The sequence below is a fragment of the Bombyx mori genome, chromosome 26 (assembly GCF_030269925.1).
Source record: "Bombyx mori chromosome 26, ASM3026992v2".
NCBI lineage: Eukaryota > Metazoa > Arthropoda > Insecta > Lepidoptera > Bombycidae > Bombyx > Bombyx mori.
In genome coordinates, this window is record NC_085132.1 from 3,553,994 (window position 1) to 3,571,400 (window position 17,407).

The 17,407-nt window shown below is 35.2% G+C and overlaps 2 protein-coding genes across 3 annotated transcripts in view; one reads left to right on the top strand and one right to left on the bottom strand.

Annotated features, from left to right (window-relative positions):
* Positions 1–353: 353 nt before the first annotated feature.
* LOC101740115 (charged multivesicular body protein 3) lies at positions 354–4,915 on the bottom strand. The gene is made up of 7 exons (XM_004932994.5): positions 4,406–4,915; positions 4,265–4,325; positions 3,754–3,933; positions 2,789–2,829; positions 1,561–1,734; positions 1,067–1,250; positions 354–516 (listed from the first exon to the last, which is right to left on the bottom strand). Exons 1-6 carry the CDS (start codon positions 4,448–4,450, stop codon positions 1,089–1,091), a joined length of 663 nt encoding a protein of 220 aa, XP_004933051.2. The 5' UTR covers positions 4,451–4,915; the 3' UTR covers positions 354–516; positions 1,067–1,088.
* A 109-nt stretch (positions 4,916–5,024) lies between these two features.
* LOC101740254 (glycerol-3-phosphate acyltransferase 1, mitochondrial) overlaps positions 5,025–17,407 on the top strand; it is an 83,729-nt gene continuing 71,346 nt past the window's right edge. The window contains exon 1 of one of the 2 annotated variants that reach the window (XM_004932995.5): positions 5,025–5,159. The gene's annotated coding sequence lies outside the window, so the exon portion shown is untranslated. The remainder of the gene's footprint in view (positions 5,160–17,407) is intronic. The other variant, XM_062676281.1, reaches the window with a different exon arrangement.

Below are 17,407 nucleotides of genomic sequence, written 5' to 3' on the forward strand. Positions count from 1 at the left end.
AGCAATGTAAGACAAACATAAAAAAAATACAAAGCTCTTTTTGTACGTCCTTATTCTCTTGTATGCCGTTATTATCAACCCTAGGTTTGAAATCGAATTAAATTAATTGGGAATGTTTTAGGAAATGATTCAAGCGTTAAGATGCAGGTAGAGCTTTTTTCACCTGCCATAATGATACATATATTAAGTTTTTTTACGTTGTAGGTACGCTGCGGTTTTATTGAATTACTATGTCGATATTTTCTAGCAAATTTATATACAGGTGTACAATTTTAACTGAATTCACGAAGTGTTTAATCAATTAAACATTTGGTGTGAGACAATAAAATATATAACTTTTAAAATAAAATGTATTTTGTTAAAGATAACTTTTAATATAAATAAAAACTTAATACAATACATACAACAATTAGAATCAAAATCAATAAGATTTATTTACAAAATTATTTTGTAAGGCATCTGTTAATCTCCATTCGAGCCATGAAGCCACCAAATAAAGTAATACTTCTTTCGAGTCTGTAAAAATAAATAAAACATTTAAAGAAGCATTTTTTGATCATATATTCTACAGTGCGGGTGATACTTCTCAATACTTTGAAACAAAAATTTTGTACTTTGAACAGGTCAAAATAGAAAATTAATGCTACAAAGTATACTAAACTTGTCAAAACTTTACAAGGAACTAATAATAAGTAATTACATTAATTTTCAATTTTCATAAGAACTTGTGTCGGCTTTGATAAATATCCCGTCCCATTTCCCACAGGAAAAAAGATATCTATACCCCAAAATTTTAATGAGATTATATGTCAAAAATAAAAAAATGAATAGAAAATGACTAAATGATGGAGAGAACCCTAGCGTGTGTTACTGTAGTGCCTCTTCTTCCTCGTATTATATTGTATTATATTTTTTATATAGTTAATTCAATGAGACTGAGACTTGAACCTCATATCTAACTGTGTATGATGCAATTTCAATAGTGTCTGGTAAACAATTAGGAACCAATGGCTTATTAGTGACAAACCTGTCTAAATACATAAAAAAAAGTATATAATTTATTTACCTCTCTCAAACTCTGTTCAACTCTAAGACCGCAATGATTCTAATCTAGACTGCATTTCGTCCAGTTCGCTTTCGTCAGGCTCCGGGACTGGTTCCTCTTCTTGTTGGCTGGTGGACGGTGCTCCGACAGATGTGGGCGGTGCCGGCGCTTCTCCTAATTTTCCTTGAGTTAATTCCCATAGAACCTGTGCTCAAAAAGTTTCATACAAAGTTAAAACAATAAAAAAACCTATTCGGTTTCTATTGGTGATAGATATTCTGTATAAAAAAATATTTCATGAATTACAAATTCATTAGTGAATATGACAACATAAATAAGGGAAATTCAATGGTTGTAAAAAAATATACACAACATTTCACTGAGGTAGTAAAAACAAAGTGCCTATATTATTATTAATATTAACTCTTTTCCCTTACATAGTGTTAATAAGAAAAAAATCACTAGTGGACAATAAAGTTTATCTTCAACTAGAATAGTGGAAGAGACTTAATTACCTTATCAACTTCACTTTGCGCTGCTTCTTCCATTTCCTCTTCATCTTCCATCCCGGACATGGTTTCGTCCAGCATCTCCTCTATGATACCAGCTTTCATCATTTCCTTGCTCAGCTCCTGCATCGTAGCCGCTACTTCTGGGAGACGTAACAGAGCTTGCATTGCTTGCATCACCTGAAAATTAATTCATTATTTTCTAATTAATTTTCAGAGGAAGTGTTTGTTGAGTATATTGCATAATATACACAGGACAACGTTTGCTACCCCTTAAGGAAAAGGTCCTTCAAACTGAATAAGCTTCAGCCGTAACACCAGGTTCGTTATTCCACAAGTGGCGAGCCGAAGTTAAAAGGGCTCTAAGAACGTGATCTTGGATTGTTCAGTATATGGCAGATAAGCTAGATAGATAGACTTCCCAAAACGCAATGATTTATAATACAAAGTGTCCCTTCATAGTAAGATGAGTTTATAACACTTGCATTTGGCCTGATGCGAGTGTAAATCTTGCTGATGTGGCCTGCACCCACATAAAATCCAGCTTTCTGCAGGACCGCTTTCAGAGCACCGCGTTGGCTGACGAATCGTCATGATGACCTAGGTGTCGAACCCAAAGTTAAGTATGGGAAGTCAGCGTCGGAGCGGTAGAACCCGAAACCATAACTCTCTTATCTTGGCCGCAGATAACTACCTCCCTGAACCGGCTGATGCGGCAGCTAAGCACCGCCGACGCCCTAAACGCGGCCTGATGGATCCACCACATCCACTCCGAGTACTATTGGATGCTTCTAGTTCTAACACTTAGCAACCACAGCAGAAGTGACCGTAATCATCAAACTCGTCGATAACATCAACCCATAGAATTTAATTTTTTTCCGGCGTTTCGATCTTCCGATGCAGTTCCAGATCGATTCCCGATCTGCAGCAGCTGTTCTTGAGTTGTTAGGCCTTCAGAGGCGCTTAGGCAGTTGTTTGCCCACTCACCCTGGTGACGCTGGAAAGGCCTCTAGGCCATCAGCAAATCCTCCACCCAAAAAGAATCCTATTTGTAAAACACAATGCTCATTTTGGTTGCTTGTTTGTCTGCAAGCATTACCATTAGTAAAAATAATGAATTTGTCAATATTTTAAGCAGTTTTCTAATCATGAAATTATTAATGTAACTATTTTCTTTAGTTAATTTAATTTTGTAACATCACTCTAAATTGCCATTAGGCCATTGTAAGCATACCTCTGTTGACTTCTGCAACGATCCAGCAACTCTTAAGGTAGCTGAAAAGTAATTTAACAATTCAAGTGAGAGAACTGCATTTATTTAATTCAAATTTAGATAAAAAAGGTGGTATTATTATTGCTGTAGCAAAATCAGTCTATTAGATTTTGATGAATGATAGATTACTAGACTAGACTAGGTAGATTGACTAAATTGATTTGATAATAGGCAAAAATATAAAAAATAAAACATTAAAATGTAGAGAGAAACAAAATAATCATATGCATAAAAGAGAAATGATTTTTTAAAATTAATTTAACTGGTAATTTATATCCTATTTTCCTACATTAGTAACATGATTTCCCAGAGAAACTTTTTCCATGAAGTGCTTGCTATATCTGCTATTTCAAAAGGCTACAAAATATTCTTTCTAAATTGAGAACATCTTGTGTTTTTTTTGTTGTATAAATATCTGAATGATTTCTTGGTTCACCTGGTATAAAATGTCTACCGGAGCCCATAGATATCATCTTGAAACAGGAGAACAAAGTGCTGTACGACTCTTATAAGCAAAACACATGAGTACTCTGGAGCAGAAATAGGTAAGACAGTTGTACCTACCCATATAAGCTTAATATACCAATAATATTAGTAATCTCAATGTGACATAAAATACCAATTTCATGACTGACTATATATTATTTTACTATATTTTTTTACTGGTGGTAAGACCTCTCGTGAGTCCGCACGGGTAGGTTCCACCGCCCCGCCTATTTCTGCCGTGAAGCAGTAATGCGTTTCGGTTTGAAGGGTGGGGCAGCCGTTGTAACTATACTGAGACCTTAGAACTTATATCTCAAGGTGTGTGGCGCATTTACGCTGTAGATGTCTATGGGCTCCAGTAACCACTTAACACCAGGTGGGCTGTGAGCTCGTCCACACATCTAAGCAATAAAAAAAAAAAAAAAAATTGTCAAACTAACCCAATTGATTCTTCATTTGTAATTGTACTGAGTTGAGATGTGCTTTACTTGTGTATATTTTATTGATTGCTTTCCTGGATCTGATGATTTCTTTTGCTAGTATAGTGCATACTTGTTTATCGTTTTTAGTAGCTGCTTCTTTCAGTGATCGTTTAATTTTTTCTTCTTCTCTTTGGATAGCTGAAATTTTGATGAGCCAGTTTAATTATGACTGTTAAGCTTTGTGTGATTTTTACTAAAAGATTTTCACTTTATTCTAGACTGAAAAACATGTTAAATAAATAAGAATGTAATTTCTTATGTCAAAAAACTAAAATGTGGTTTGAATACAAATTTTAATATAGTGCTGTTTTACTGCAGGCAGTAACTCGGTCGCGCCCATATTATCGCTAACCCTTTACCGTCAGGTTGACCGCATACTCGTCGACCATCAATGGCAATATGGTGTACAACTTTCAGTCGTCCAGGATCGTATCCTTAAGTTTATTGTTATATCATTCATAAAATTTACCTCTAACTTGTCTGTCCAAATTGTATCCTTCTTTGCGAAGTTTATGCGACCATTCATTTACCTGGAATATAGAATCATAGAAAAATTTTCATGTTTCACAGTTCTGGGGTCTTCTGATTTATCTTTTTTAATTGACTTTACCATTTCTTTAGGGTTGCGCTCTGGGGATTTACCGAAAAGGCCCATTTTTGCTATATCTGTTTATTTAAAGCTTAAATTTTCACACGATTTCCGATTTGTTTTGACTAATTTTGACAGTTTTGGTCATTGACAGAAAAATGACATCATCGACATCTTTGAAGAAAATAAAACGCAATGTTACAATTTAAAAGTAGTGAACTTTAAATATTTATTATCTATTTATTTATACTGTAATCAATCAAATTTATCAAATTATTCATCAAATTAAAGGTTTTGAATTTAAGGATTACACTTCAGAATCTCTTGAAGGGATTCTTATTGTTTGTTCTACAGCAAATTTTCAATCATTTTAATGTAGTAAATTCATCAATTGCAATCATCATTCTTCATAATCACAATTTTCCCGAGTTTCATTACATCGATTTCATTTAATTCTGTAATATTCCATTCTATTTCGGTTTAGTTTTCATTCAAATAATGATGTTGGCATAAAATTACAAAAGCCTGAATTGTATGGCCTTTCAAGGAAACGATCTGAAGTATGCGACTAAGAAGAAGAAGTATGGTCCATGTTCCTTTAGTCTAACTGAGTCGACAAAATAAACAACAATAAAAACAAACAAAATTTTGTAAATTTCGCGGCATGTTTTTGCTTTAGTTAATTCCATAAAAAATTAACACATCGTGGGCTTATTTCCTACCAATCGTATCATATTCAGGAGAAAGTGTGAAACTTTCACCGGACAAGAAAAAGGTTAGTGTATTTATGTAACAAATAATATTTTAATGGATGTAACCTCTTAGTTTCGGTTAGGTTTAATTATTAATTATATACTAAAAACGCTGAGATCTTTGGGTACATAGTCAAATAGTATTTTTCGTTTATTTATATATTTATTTACTAGCTGACCCGGCAGACGTCGTATTGCCTCAATCGATAAATAAAAGACCTAAACTTTTGTATGAAATAAACTGAAAACAAACAAAAGGATTCCGTCCGACGGGGGACACATCAAAAGAAAAAGAAAATTTTTATTTTTATTTAATTTCGAGCATTTTCATGTTTATCTATTTTTTAAACCATCCCTGGACTTCCACAAATAATTCAAGTCCAAAATTAGCCAAATCGGTAAAGCCGTTCTCGAGTTTTAGCGAGACTAACGAACAGCAAATCATTTTTATATATATATAGATTAGGTTGTTTCTAGAATAGCCTGGTACATTAATAAATCCAAAAGACAAGATCCAAGAGTGGCGTACGGTTGAAGAGTATATAAAAGCCAACTATATAGTTATCTAAATTATTTTGAACTAATTTGAACGTTCTTAATTCGGTTTTATTATAAAATCAGCAATTTATGGTAGAAAACAACTTTTCAAACTGTGTTCGAACGTCTTTAATCCGATTTTTTAAACTTGCACTGTAGTGGGTTTTTGGTAAGGTTTCTAGCAACATTGTATACAAAATAATAAGTAAGTAATAAGTTTAAGTAAATTGTGCAATAGGCTTCATTAACAAAAATGACATTATTTCAAAGTTCTGTCTCTCAGAATCAATACAGTAAGTATCTCTGACAAATACATATTTCTGTAAAATGTACCTAAGTTTTGTATGTGTAAAATACATACAAAAGATCGTATAGTAATATAAGGCTATCATAAGATTAGTATTTAAACAAAGTAGTAGTGTAGTTTAAGTCATGAAACCACTCATTGGAAAAGTATAATTTATTTGTTTTAATCTTGTTTTTTAACAAGCTTTTATTAGCTTGACCTGTATTTATCATTATAATGGAATCTTTTAATGTAATATCAAGAATCAATGATGTAATGTTTTATTTATTACTTTGGCTTTATATTTGTTGACCGGGACCACTAAAATGTACCGTAAAACTATTAAAAAAAACTTTTTTTACCAATGTTCATAACAATAAAAATGATTTCTGTTTTTTACTATTGGTTTCTAAGAAAAGCAACACAGGCAAACTAATAGATATAGGAAATAGATATAGGAAACAGATTTAGTGGTAGGAAATCAAATTACAGATGGACATCTTGGTTTTGACTACTTTTATCTTTCTGCCACAAAGCTGTTGCTTTGCAGTAGGCAGCGGCCTGGCTCTGCCCCTGGCATTGCTGAAGTCCATGGGCGACGGTAACCACTCACCATCAGGTCGGTCGTATGCTCGTCTACAAACAAGGGCAATAAAAAAAAAATTTAGGGCTTGGAGAGGCACTATAAAAAAACATATTCAGGCATGTTGTGTGGCAGTATTCATGATGTCACATTGAAAATTATTTAACATAATGTGAGGATAGATTAAAATCTAAAGCAATCAAAAATTGTACAGATTCATAAATGTACTTGGTATTTATTGGTATGTATTGTTTTTTTGAAACCCTAACTTTTGTTAAGAATCTAAGATATAGATTGGACATACAAATTTCTGTCTCATTTTACAACTTAAATTTAATGTTCTTTTGAGAAGAATTATGAGTGCACTTCATATTACAATCTTAAACAAAAATATTGTAAGCATTCTCAATACTACATTACTCGTAAACGTTTATTGGTTTATCTAATAGGCTAATGAATTTCAGTATAAAAATACAGGTTAATTAGAATCATTCGTTATCTTCTGGGTCAACTTTAACGTTTGCTAAATAACAATATTATAATGTGTAAATTGTTATTACACAACAATGTATGACGCATGAAATATTATCTATCTGGGTTCCAATATAATGATTTAATTGAATGCATTTTACAAAATCAAATTAAGAGTTGCATTGAGCAAAGTTTTTATAGTAAATGTCAAAGCAATCCTTGGCACATAATAAAAACAGACCAATGAAATGTGATAATAATTTGATTAAGGTCACAATTAAGATTACTGTGTTTATTGTCATTAGGTTATTTAAGACGTTTTCAATACTTTAAAGGATTTGTGGTCACAGATGATTAAGATGTTATTCGTTGACATTTTAATATCGTGCTAAATATTGCATATTTTGCTATAAAAATTGCTATAAAAATTATGACTGTACTTCAATGATTATGTGTACTTGCATATTGACCTCCATAGGGTTATCTGGCTGGACTAGCTAATGCATCATTTATATGTAATATACCGTTCAACAGACCAATCTAATGTTTTAACCTTATCCTTAAACTTTTACTGGTGGTAGGATCTCTTGTGAGTCCGCGCAGGTAGGTACCACCACCCTGCCTATTTTTGCCGTGAAGCAGTAATGCGTTTCGGTTTGAAGGGTGGGGCAGCCGTTGTAACTATACTTGAGACCTTAGAACTTATATCTCAAGGTGGGTGGCGCATTTAAGTTGTAGATGTCTATGGGCTCCAGTAACCACTTAACACCAGGTGGGCTGTGAGCTTGTCCACCCATCTAAGCAATAAAAATAAAAAAAACATGGAGAGTAGTCATTAGGCGGCGCGCAGGGTGTATCGTCACAATCTTTTATTTTTTATTGTTCTTGTATCGAACAATCTCATAACACATCTGGTCTGAAGTGGTTATTGTAGCCCTTAGATTTCATGCCCCATGGAATGAGACAAGATATTATACGATTTTGAATATGTGAAAATGGAAACGTGATCCATACTGCTATGATAACAGAGCTCTAAGCCAAATTTTGCCAATTCAGTTTTAATATTTTCCTAGAATGTAACCGTTGTGTGACATGAGTGTTGAGTGTCATTGTTTCGTAATAACACCGCGGTACTGTGCAATGCGTATGTCGGTTTGCGAAATTCTCGTTATAGCTCTGTGTTATTATCGATGTCTCAGATGTGGTATGAGTAGGGCCGTTCGAATCACGGCTGGCTTCGGAAGAATCTCTGGACCTAAGGATTACTCTTGGTACTCATGGAATGATACGAGTAAACTTATGAAATAGAAAGTTTACTGGTTCCTAATATGCGGCTGTTGATAACCACAATATCACGGTAGGTTTCGGAAGAATCTCTGGACCTAAGGATTACCCTTGGTACTCATGGAATGATACGAGTAAACTTACCTATACTAATTTTATAGAGAGGAAAGATTTGTTTGTTTGTTTGTATTGAATAGGCTCCGAAACTCCTGAACCGATTTGAAAAATTCTTTCACTGTTTGGAAGCTACACCATTCCAGAGTGAAATAGGCATCCTTTTTGAAAAAAATTAGGGATCCTTACTAAAACTCCAATAATGTAACCCAAAATGTAAATAAAATACTTAATATATTCTTTACATCGCGTGCCCTCGAAAACTATTGACGATTGAATAAAATAATGTACTAGGACTTTGTAGAACACATTATTATTTACAAAAAGTGTCGCGGCAGCATATTTCTAACTATTATAGTTATGCCGCAATAAGTGATATTTTATTTAAAAAAATAAAACGTCAAATATCGTTGACATTTTTGTTAAAGACCCGAGCGGAGCCGGAGCGGGCCTCTTGTAAAAAAGAAAGTTTACTGGTTCCTAATTTCCCACCCCCAGTCTTCGGTCCACACGCGCGTATGGCGCTTGCAATTGTAATGAAAAATCGAATCTGAAAATCGCGTTAGGAATCTATCTAAAATCTATATATTAATACGTGAAGCAAAAACTTTGTATCCTTTTTTACGAAAATTGCGCGGACGGAGGAGTATGAAATTTTCCAAACTTATAGAGAATATAGAGAAGAAAGGCACAATGCTAATATCTTTAAAATAATGCATAAAAGATACATTAAATCAATAAAGAAAACATTACACACACTACATACCATGTATTTGACGCACACACGCATGCATACTATTTATTGTTAAACTTTTACTCTTGACGTCTGTGGTCAAATTGAGAATAGGTTAATATTGTTTATCTTTAATATTATTTATCTATAGTGTAGTTTTGGCGAAATCTGTGATTATAGAAGTCTTATTAGTCTTTGACAATAGAACCTTAATAATGTTCAAACTTATAATTTCAATTACTTAATTATAGTCGAATTTTACTGCGGGACCTCTAGTATATTTAAAATTTAAAGGTTTTTTTATGTAGATAACTGAAGGCTTAAACAAAGCTTGATATGATTAGATTAGAAAAGCTGTTGTTTGCACAATACTATACTGTAACTCGGTGCATTCAAGGACATTTGAACCCGATGTAAACATCGTAAATTGTTTTTTAGCATTGCGTCACATTGTTATCCTCGGTCTTTATCGGTCATGTTATTTGCTTGGAAACTGCTTATCAAATGTTTTAATAGAAAAAGGTACAATTACATTACTGCCTCATACGTTGTTTTGCCATATCAATTATTTCTAGGAGAGATAAATAACCTAGATACTGAGTGCAGCGCCCTTTGCCGGGCTGATTTGTGAATCTAAACCATCCAGGGTCCAGCCAAACGCATACAAAAGAAAATCATTCAAATCGGTCCAGCCGTTTAGGAGGAGTTTAATGACCAACACGCACAGAAGAAACATGTAGGTATATAAATACAGTCAAACCTGGATAAGCGAGAGTTCAAGGGAGCACAATCTCATTCTCGCTTATAGAGGTTTCTCACTAACCCGAGTTTCTCGCAAATACTCCCTCTAAATTTCATTTCGCGATTTTCCGGATTCAAACGCATTCACTATTTTAAGTTTATCACTGAAAGACAGTACTTTAATTTTCCGTTTTGACATGATGCAGAACAGAATTTTCCTTCGCAATTGGTTAACGATAAACTGAGTAAGTCCGACAAACAGGACGCGTGTCCATTCGAAAAGAATGCAACAAAATAACACTGTTATTTGGTTCCACGAAATAGAATAGGTTCAATATTGACGAGAAAACAATACAAAAACAACGGTAGGAAGTTCCATGAAAGTTAAGAATGAGTCATAAAATAGCAGATGTTAAATTTGTAATTTGTTTTGTCATTTGTTCCTCGTAATAATATAAATAAATAAAGCTCGACTGTCGCTTATAGAGGTATAGATAAGTAGCAGTCTCACTTACGGAGGTCCATAAGAGTAAAACGACTCTCTCTTACAGAGGTTTCTGTTTCTCGCTAATAGAGGTTTTGGGAGCTTAAAATGACGGGTCCTGGCTATTATTCTCACTTATAGAGTTTTCTCACTTATCCAGGTCTCACTTACCCAGGTTTGACTGTATACAGAAACAGTGAATATAGAATGGTACAATAGAATGGAACATACTTTAGTTGTAATAAGGTCTATTTTATTTTCTTACTAGCTTTTGCCCGCGACTTCGTCCGCGTGGAATAGTTCACAAATAATGCTTTATTTTTAGTACAAATTTGGTTAGCATAAAAACGTTATAGTGAGATAACCTTAACATATAATTATATGCTTTTTTTTAGATCTTTTAAAGGGGAACAATTCTGTCATGCATTATTTTAGCGAAACTTTAACCGTTTCTGCAGTGCACGCAGCGGAGGCTCTCAAAAAGAAAAAAACCCGATTTTGAAATATTCTTTATTGGTGCTCCGCTTGCATTAGTCTTAGCGTGATGTTATATACCCTATAGCCTTCCTCGATAAATGAGCTATCTAACACTGAAATAATTATTCAAATCAGACCAGTGATTCCTGAGATTAGCGCGGACAAACAAACAAACTCTTCAGCTTTATAATCTATATATATATTATATATATAAAAGAAAGTCGTGTTAGTTACACTATTTATAACTCAAGAACGGCTGAGCTGATTTGACTGAAAATTGGTGAGGAGGTAGTTTAGAACCAGGAGAAGGATCACATTCCCGTGGGACGTGTCATAAAACGTGGTGTAACAAAACGCAACTAATATGGAATAACAAAACGCAACTGACAGCTAAACGTAATATATTCTTTGGTTAATTATAGTAGAATTTTGAAGTTGACCGGTTGATGACCGTTTGAAACAAACCGTGTGGCGGAACAAAGTTTGCCGGGTCCGCTAGTATTAGTATTATAGATTAGTCCATTTGACGACGCGTTTACAAAGGATATTCGGTTGGATACCTACATATTGGAATCCTTTTCATCCACGCGTATGTACTTATGTGCCAATTAGATCGCGATTAAAGAAATCTTTAGCCGCGATTATGCGGTTTTAATATGGTTGCTTTTTTTTAAATCCGCGATTAGTAAAAAGTAGTAAAAACGCGATTGAAGAAAGCGGGCGATAAGGTTCTTCACTACATAGTATAAAACAAAGTCGCTTTCTCTGTCCCTATATCTGTCCCTATGTATGTTTAAATCTTTAAAACTACGCAACGGATTATGATGCGGTTTTTTTTAATAGATAGAGTGATTGAAGAGGAAGGTTTATATGTATAATAGTATCCATTAAATAGTGGAGAAATCAATAATAAATTACAGCTTCCGAAGCGAAGCGAGGGCGGGTCGCTAGTTTGCTATATATGTACCATATGTGTATGTACCATACGGTTCGCAACTTCATTTCCTCCTTTCACAGTAACGAATGTTAATATTTTGTGGCGGTAGCCATCATACAACGCAAGATAGTTGACAGATGCCTGAATCTCGATTACGACATTTTCAAGATAAGCTCGTATATAAACAAGTTCCGAACAACAACATTCGGCGTCGGTTTACCGAGCAAATATCACCCGCTCAGTGGAAGATCTTCCCTTTGTCGTTAAACATCCCAAAATGTAAAGAAACCAAAAATGTAAAGTAAACAGTATACTAAAAATTTACAATGTTCTATACAAGAAATACAGAAGCCTAATTCACGTTTAAGACGTGAAAAATATCTAATTCGAATGAAATCCACATCGAAGGATTATAAACTACTCAAAACAAAATAGGGCCCACCATGTTTTTTAACTGAATTTTACAGATTCTTTTTCTTTTTTCAGTTTTTTTGATTAGGAATGAATAAATTAAGGTTTTTGAAAGTGTGTAAACATTAACAAAAGTAAATTTTGCCAATTTTATGGAATTTAGTCAAAATTTACAGTTTTTAGGAAAGTTGACAGAAATTATTGATTTAAGTAAAGTTTGATTTTGATTTTTATTATTGACTAAATCAATGAGTTTGATAGTGCATAATAGCGAGTAGGTCCTCCTCTGTTCCGTATGCACTCTCTGACCCTATCTGGGACACTTTCCATCATGTGGGTGATGTTTTCCTCGGGTATTCGCCCCCAACACAATTTTAGGGCGTTTATGAGCTCTTGTCGATTAGTCACATTACTGAAGTTCGATTTGAGGCTTATTTTCAGTTGGTCCCATAAATGTTCAATGGGGTTAAGATTGGGACTCATGGCCGGCCACGGTAAAACCGTAATATTGGCCTCAGAGAAAGCTCTCTGGGTTGTTCGCGCTGTATATGGGCGAGCATTGTCTTGCATAAAGACGAAGTTTTCACCTACTCTTTGTGAAAATGGGATGCTATGGGGCCGAATTATTCGATCAACATACCGGGAGGCAGTTATGGAACCTTCTTCCAGAATTACCAGCTCAGTTTTACCGAGCAAGCTTATTCCAGCCCACACCATAACATTTGGACCTCCTAAACGATCCCTTTCACGTATGCAAGGTTCTGAAAAACGTTCTCCTTCTCTTCTCCACACATCACTCGACGATCATCGCTGAAAAACTTCACTTCTACTTTCATCCGTAAAGAGTAAATTTCTCCAGTTGTCCGTTGTCCACTCCACGTGCTCGCGAGCAAACCTCAAACGTGCTGCACGATGCGCTATTGTCAATTTTAGACGAATAACATGAGATCTGGAACGTTGTCCGTCTTCATGGAGCTGATTTCGAATGGTTTGATCACGAGTTCGTGTGCCAGTCGATTGCCGCAGTCGATTTTGTAAGACGCGGGCGAAAATCGTACGCTCTCGACGTGCAGTCAATCTGATATACCGGTTTTCCTGGACGGTTGTAGCTCGCGCTCTTCCTGATCCAGATCGCCTTGTGACACTACCTGACTCTAGAAAGCGTTCCCACGCGATTCGAATAGCTCGTCGCGACACACCAAGACGTCTTGCCTCTGATCTCTGAGATTCTCCCTCCTGAAGCATAAACACTGCTCTTGTTGTTGTTTCCACATCCATATGACGCCGAGAGCCAGGCATAATGATCGCGAGTAACACCGAAATCGAGTCAAAATGAAAAAAAGTAGACGTGCGACTGTAACATTCAGAATGTGACTGAGGGTACAAATGACTGAGAATTTGAGTAATAAACGTTTTTTGGAGTACTTCACTTTTTTTGTCTACACACCATTGAATTCATGACTTGAAACATTGATAACGTTAGATAAACATGTTAACAATACTTCGAAATGCTTAACTTCACTATCTACTACCAAACAATTTTTTTTAGACGAAATTCGAGATTAACTTAGAGTGGGCCCTATTTTGTATTGAGTAGTTTATAATCCTCCGAATTACATCTACAAGCACTTGGTATTTAGTTAGACCCTCCTAAGAAAATTAAAGATAATCTATTAGTAATGTCATGACTTACGTAGTCCAGTGTGTTTAGTGAAATTATTAAAGAAACATTAAGTATGTACAATGTTTTCTAAACATTATCGGAAGAAAATAGAACATATTGTCATTGACGTCACCATAATTATGTTGTTTATCGTGAAAGTAATTTTTGCGCAATGAATCTATCAGATGATTAAAGTTTTAATCTCCTTTTATTTATCGAGTCCTCTATTGTTTTGCTTGTCGCCAAGTACAATAATTATCGTACAAAGGAATTAATACATGTAGTTCAAGAACTAATGAAGTAGTTTAAAAATAATTCAATAAATTTTGTTGTAATTGATACGGATATAAATTTATAAGTGAATAACATCCGGGAGATTTATTGTTATAATTACTTCAAAGGATTCCGTTACTAAATAATGTGGAGATAATATAATAATAACTAGGAACAAATCACACACGATCATCCGGTCCTAATTTAAGATTCCACGTGTTATGGGGTATCAGCGGCTAACAAACAAACTTGTACCTACACACTTAAATATATACATAATAAACACCCAGACCAAGAGCAAACAAACCTGTTGATCACACAATGTTTGCCCGATATGGGAATCGAACTCACCGTCCCTGGGTGCAACAGTCAGAGGCGCTAACTACGGCACCACCAAGTCAGTTAGAGATACTACAATTAGGTATATGGGAACACGACCATGTAGCTACCTACAGTCAAATCAATGCCTTTTCGGTAATGAAGTCCCAGAGGCGTTTCCGAGGCAGACGTTCGTAAATTTTGCCTACTGCTGGGAGGAGACTAATGGGACGGTAACTAGCGGTTTCGTTTTTCGGTTTGCTCGGCTTATGTATACCGATAACGTCCGCTTCTTTCCACACCGCGGGAAAGATACAGCTCGTCATAGCGACATTTAAAATGGTAGCCAATATTGCTATCAGTTGGATTGGTAAGATTTTTAAGGCGCGATTGCGGATGCCGTCGGAGCCATGTGCTTTCCTAGGTTGTAGGTTGTGGATCGCTTTCTTAACTTCGTTAGTGGTAATGGGAGGTAACGCGTCCGAGGGCGGCAGGGAAGCTCTGCGCTCGACCTCCCTGTTCACTAACTCGGTGTGTTCGGGGTCCGCGTATTAGGTAAGCTGTGCCTTGTCATCACGCCTGCGAATTCGAACACCGTTGCACCGTTAGATACGAATGCCCAGGACATGTTATCCTTTAAGCCAAGACGACTTCAAGAAAAAAAAAATTAAGTTCTTGCACTAAGTAGGTAAAAAAAGCCTATGTAAATTGCCTAATATGTAGATAAGTATCAGTCGTTGTTTATTTCTAAAATTAGTAATACCTATTCTTATCGAACCGGACTCTGTAATCTACAGTGATCGTTAAAATAATTAAGCCGATGTACTTTTATAATCCGAACCCAGTGTACACATAATAACAAAATTTAAAATTCGAGAAGTGTTTTTGTTCGTTTGTTTGTCTTTCACGAAGTTTTGCGGAAACCGCCCGTCAGACCATCTTTTTTTTAAAATATGTTTTCGGAACACAGATTCGTCAATAATGGGACTTTTTATATAAGAAACGATGATCACAAATTTAGCGCCCTGGCTCGGCACTGCTCACCTAGCATTTATACGTTCGTAAGGCATGACGCAAATTTTAACTAGGAATAAATAGAAATAGATAATGAATGCCTTTTGAATACAGCCATTTGTAGTCATATTATTAGCATTTTTGGCATGTGATGTCCAACATTTTTTTGGCATGTAATAGACCAGTACCCAGGACCGTAGCTAGTATTTATTATTTACTTATTATTTGTGAAATCATTTCTTGTGCATATAAATAATTTAAGATTATGCGTATTTTGATAATATAATGCGTATAAGACCTTAGGTCAATATGACGTAGAAGATTGTTGTAATCATTTAAAACTAGATATACGACCTAAATTATTGAGTGCGTAGTTCTGTTTTTTTTGGAACGAAGTTCCTTATCGCGCGTTGTGAAAGGGGGCTAGACGGAAAAAATTCTTACGAAAAGTTGTCACGACACTTTTTGCTATAGTAAGCTATTGTAAGCTGTGCGGCGTCGCATGTTTCTCTGTCTGTCTGTCTCTCTCTCTCTGTCTCTCTCTCTCTTATATAACATTATATTTGTTAATAATAAAAAGAATATTATTATAACTAAAAAAAAAAAAAAAATTATTACAATTCCTTCACTAATTAATCGAAAGGAACTTCGTTCCATCCGGGTGTCCCTTGACACCTCTCAAGTTTTTTTTTACAAAACACGTTTTCTTAGGTTTTTTGATGGTTTCCTTATGCTCGATGTTACAGTATTGTGAACGAAATCGGGTTCGCTGGATGTTTTGAAATCAATTATGTTGAAACCAAATCCATTGATAAGCGTATTCATTAATACCGTCGGTTTATTGTTATGAATAACCGGCTGTTTTTAATATTATCTATTCCACCTTGGCTTAGTTTTAGTTTCATTCTCATAATTCAAAATTAAAATTTCCATAAATACAACCACTGAAGTATCTTATTGAAGTAAGTTTGAATGTATGTTTACATAGCTTGTTATATAGCTTGACTATTGCCTCAACACAACTGATAGTTATATTTAAAATGACTAAACATTAAAAAATAAGAACCTAAATTGAAACTTTCCACATTGAACGGCCCTAAGCTATGATTTCCTCTTCTGCTATAGGGTTCGAAAACATGATAGACCAGAAAACCGACAAACAAAGCCCAGATATAAATTTTTTTTTGGAATATAGATAAGTCACTGGTTACTCGACTAACATGGCAAGAAATGAAGAAGAACCTGTTTTTTTCTAAAGAGCATCTGGCAAAAAACTATACAAGTACCTTATAAAGGTATATAATTAACTAATTTAAAAGTTCTACTAGTTGATGTTTTCTGTCTTGCAAAATATATATGCTAGTGGAGCTGCTTTTATTTCGTGGGAAAGTTATTAACAGTGTCACACTGTGGCACTTATGTCTGTGTGTCAATTATGTAACCCTTACTGTTGTCGGAAAACAGAAACGAAGTTCCTGATATTGACTAGTTACCGTAAATTTGTAAGATAAATTCTTTTTTTTTTTGAAAGAAAGAATCACTGGTGGCCCGAAGGCCTTTCCAGTTTCACAAGGACAGGTGGGTGAGCACGGGCTCAGTCAGGAGGAGTGGTATTTGCTAACAGATGTCCGAACGCCTCCAAAGGAGACCTAACAACTCAAGAGCAGCTGCTTCACGAATGAATCTTCTACTGGATAGGAATCGCGACCCACTGAAAAGATCCAGCGAGAAACTCAGCTGACCGACGCATGGGTTATGATTATCCTGTAAATATCGTTGGCGCAATTACATGGCTTCTAGTACATAAGTGCTCTAGGTCGGAGGCTGTGCCCTATGTGCGGTGGCATTATACTAGCTGTGCTTACCTTACACCTGCCAGTACCGATCGAAGTCTGACTGAAGTCGGTCGAGACTAAACTTGATTCCTGTGTCAATACCGTGAGTG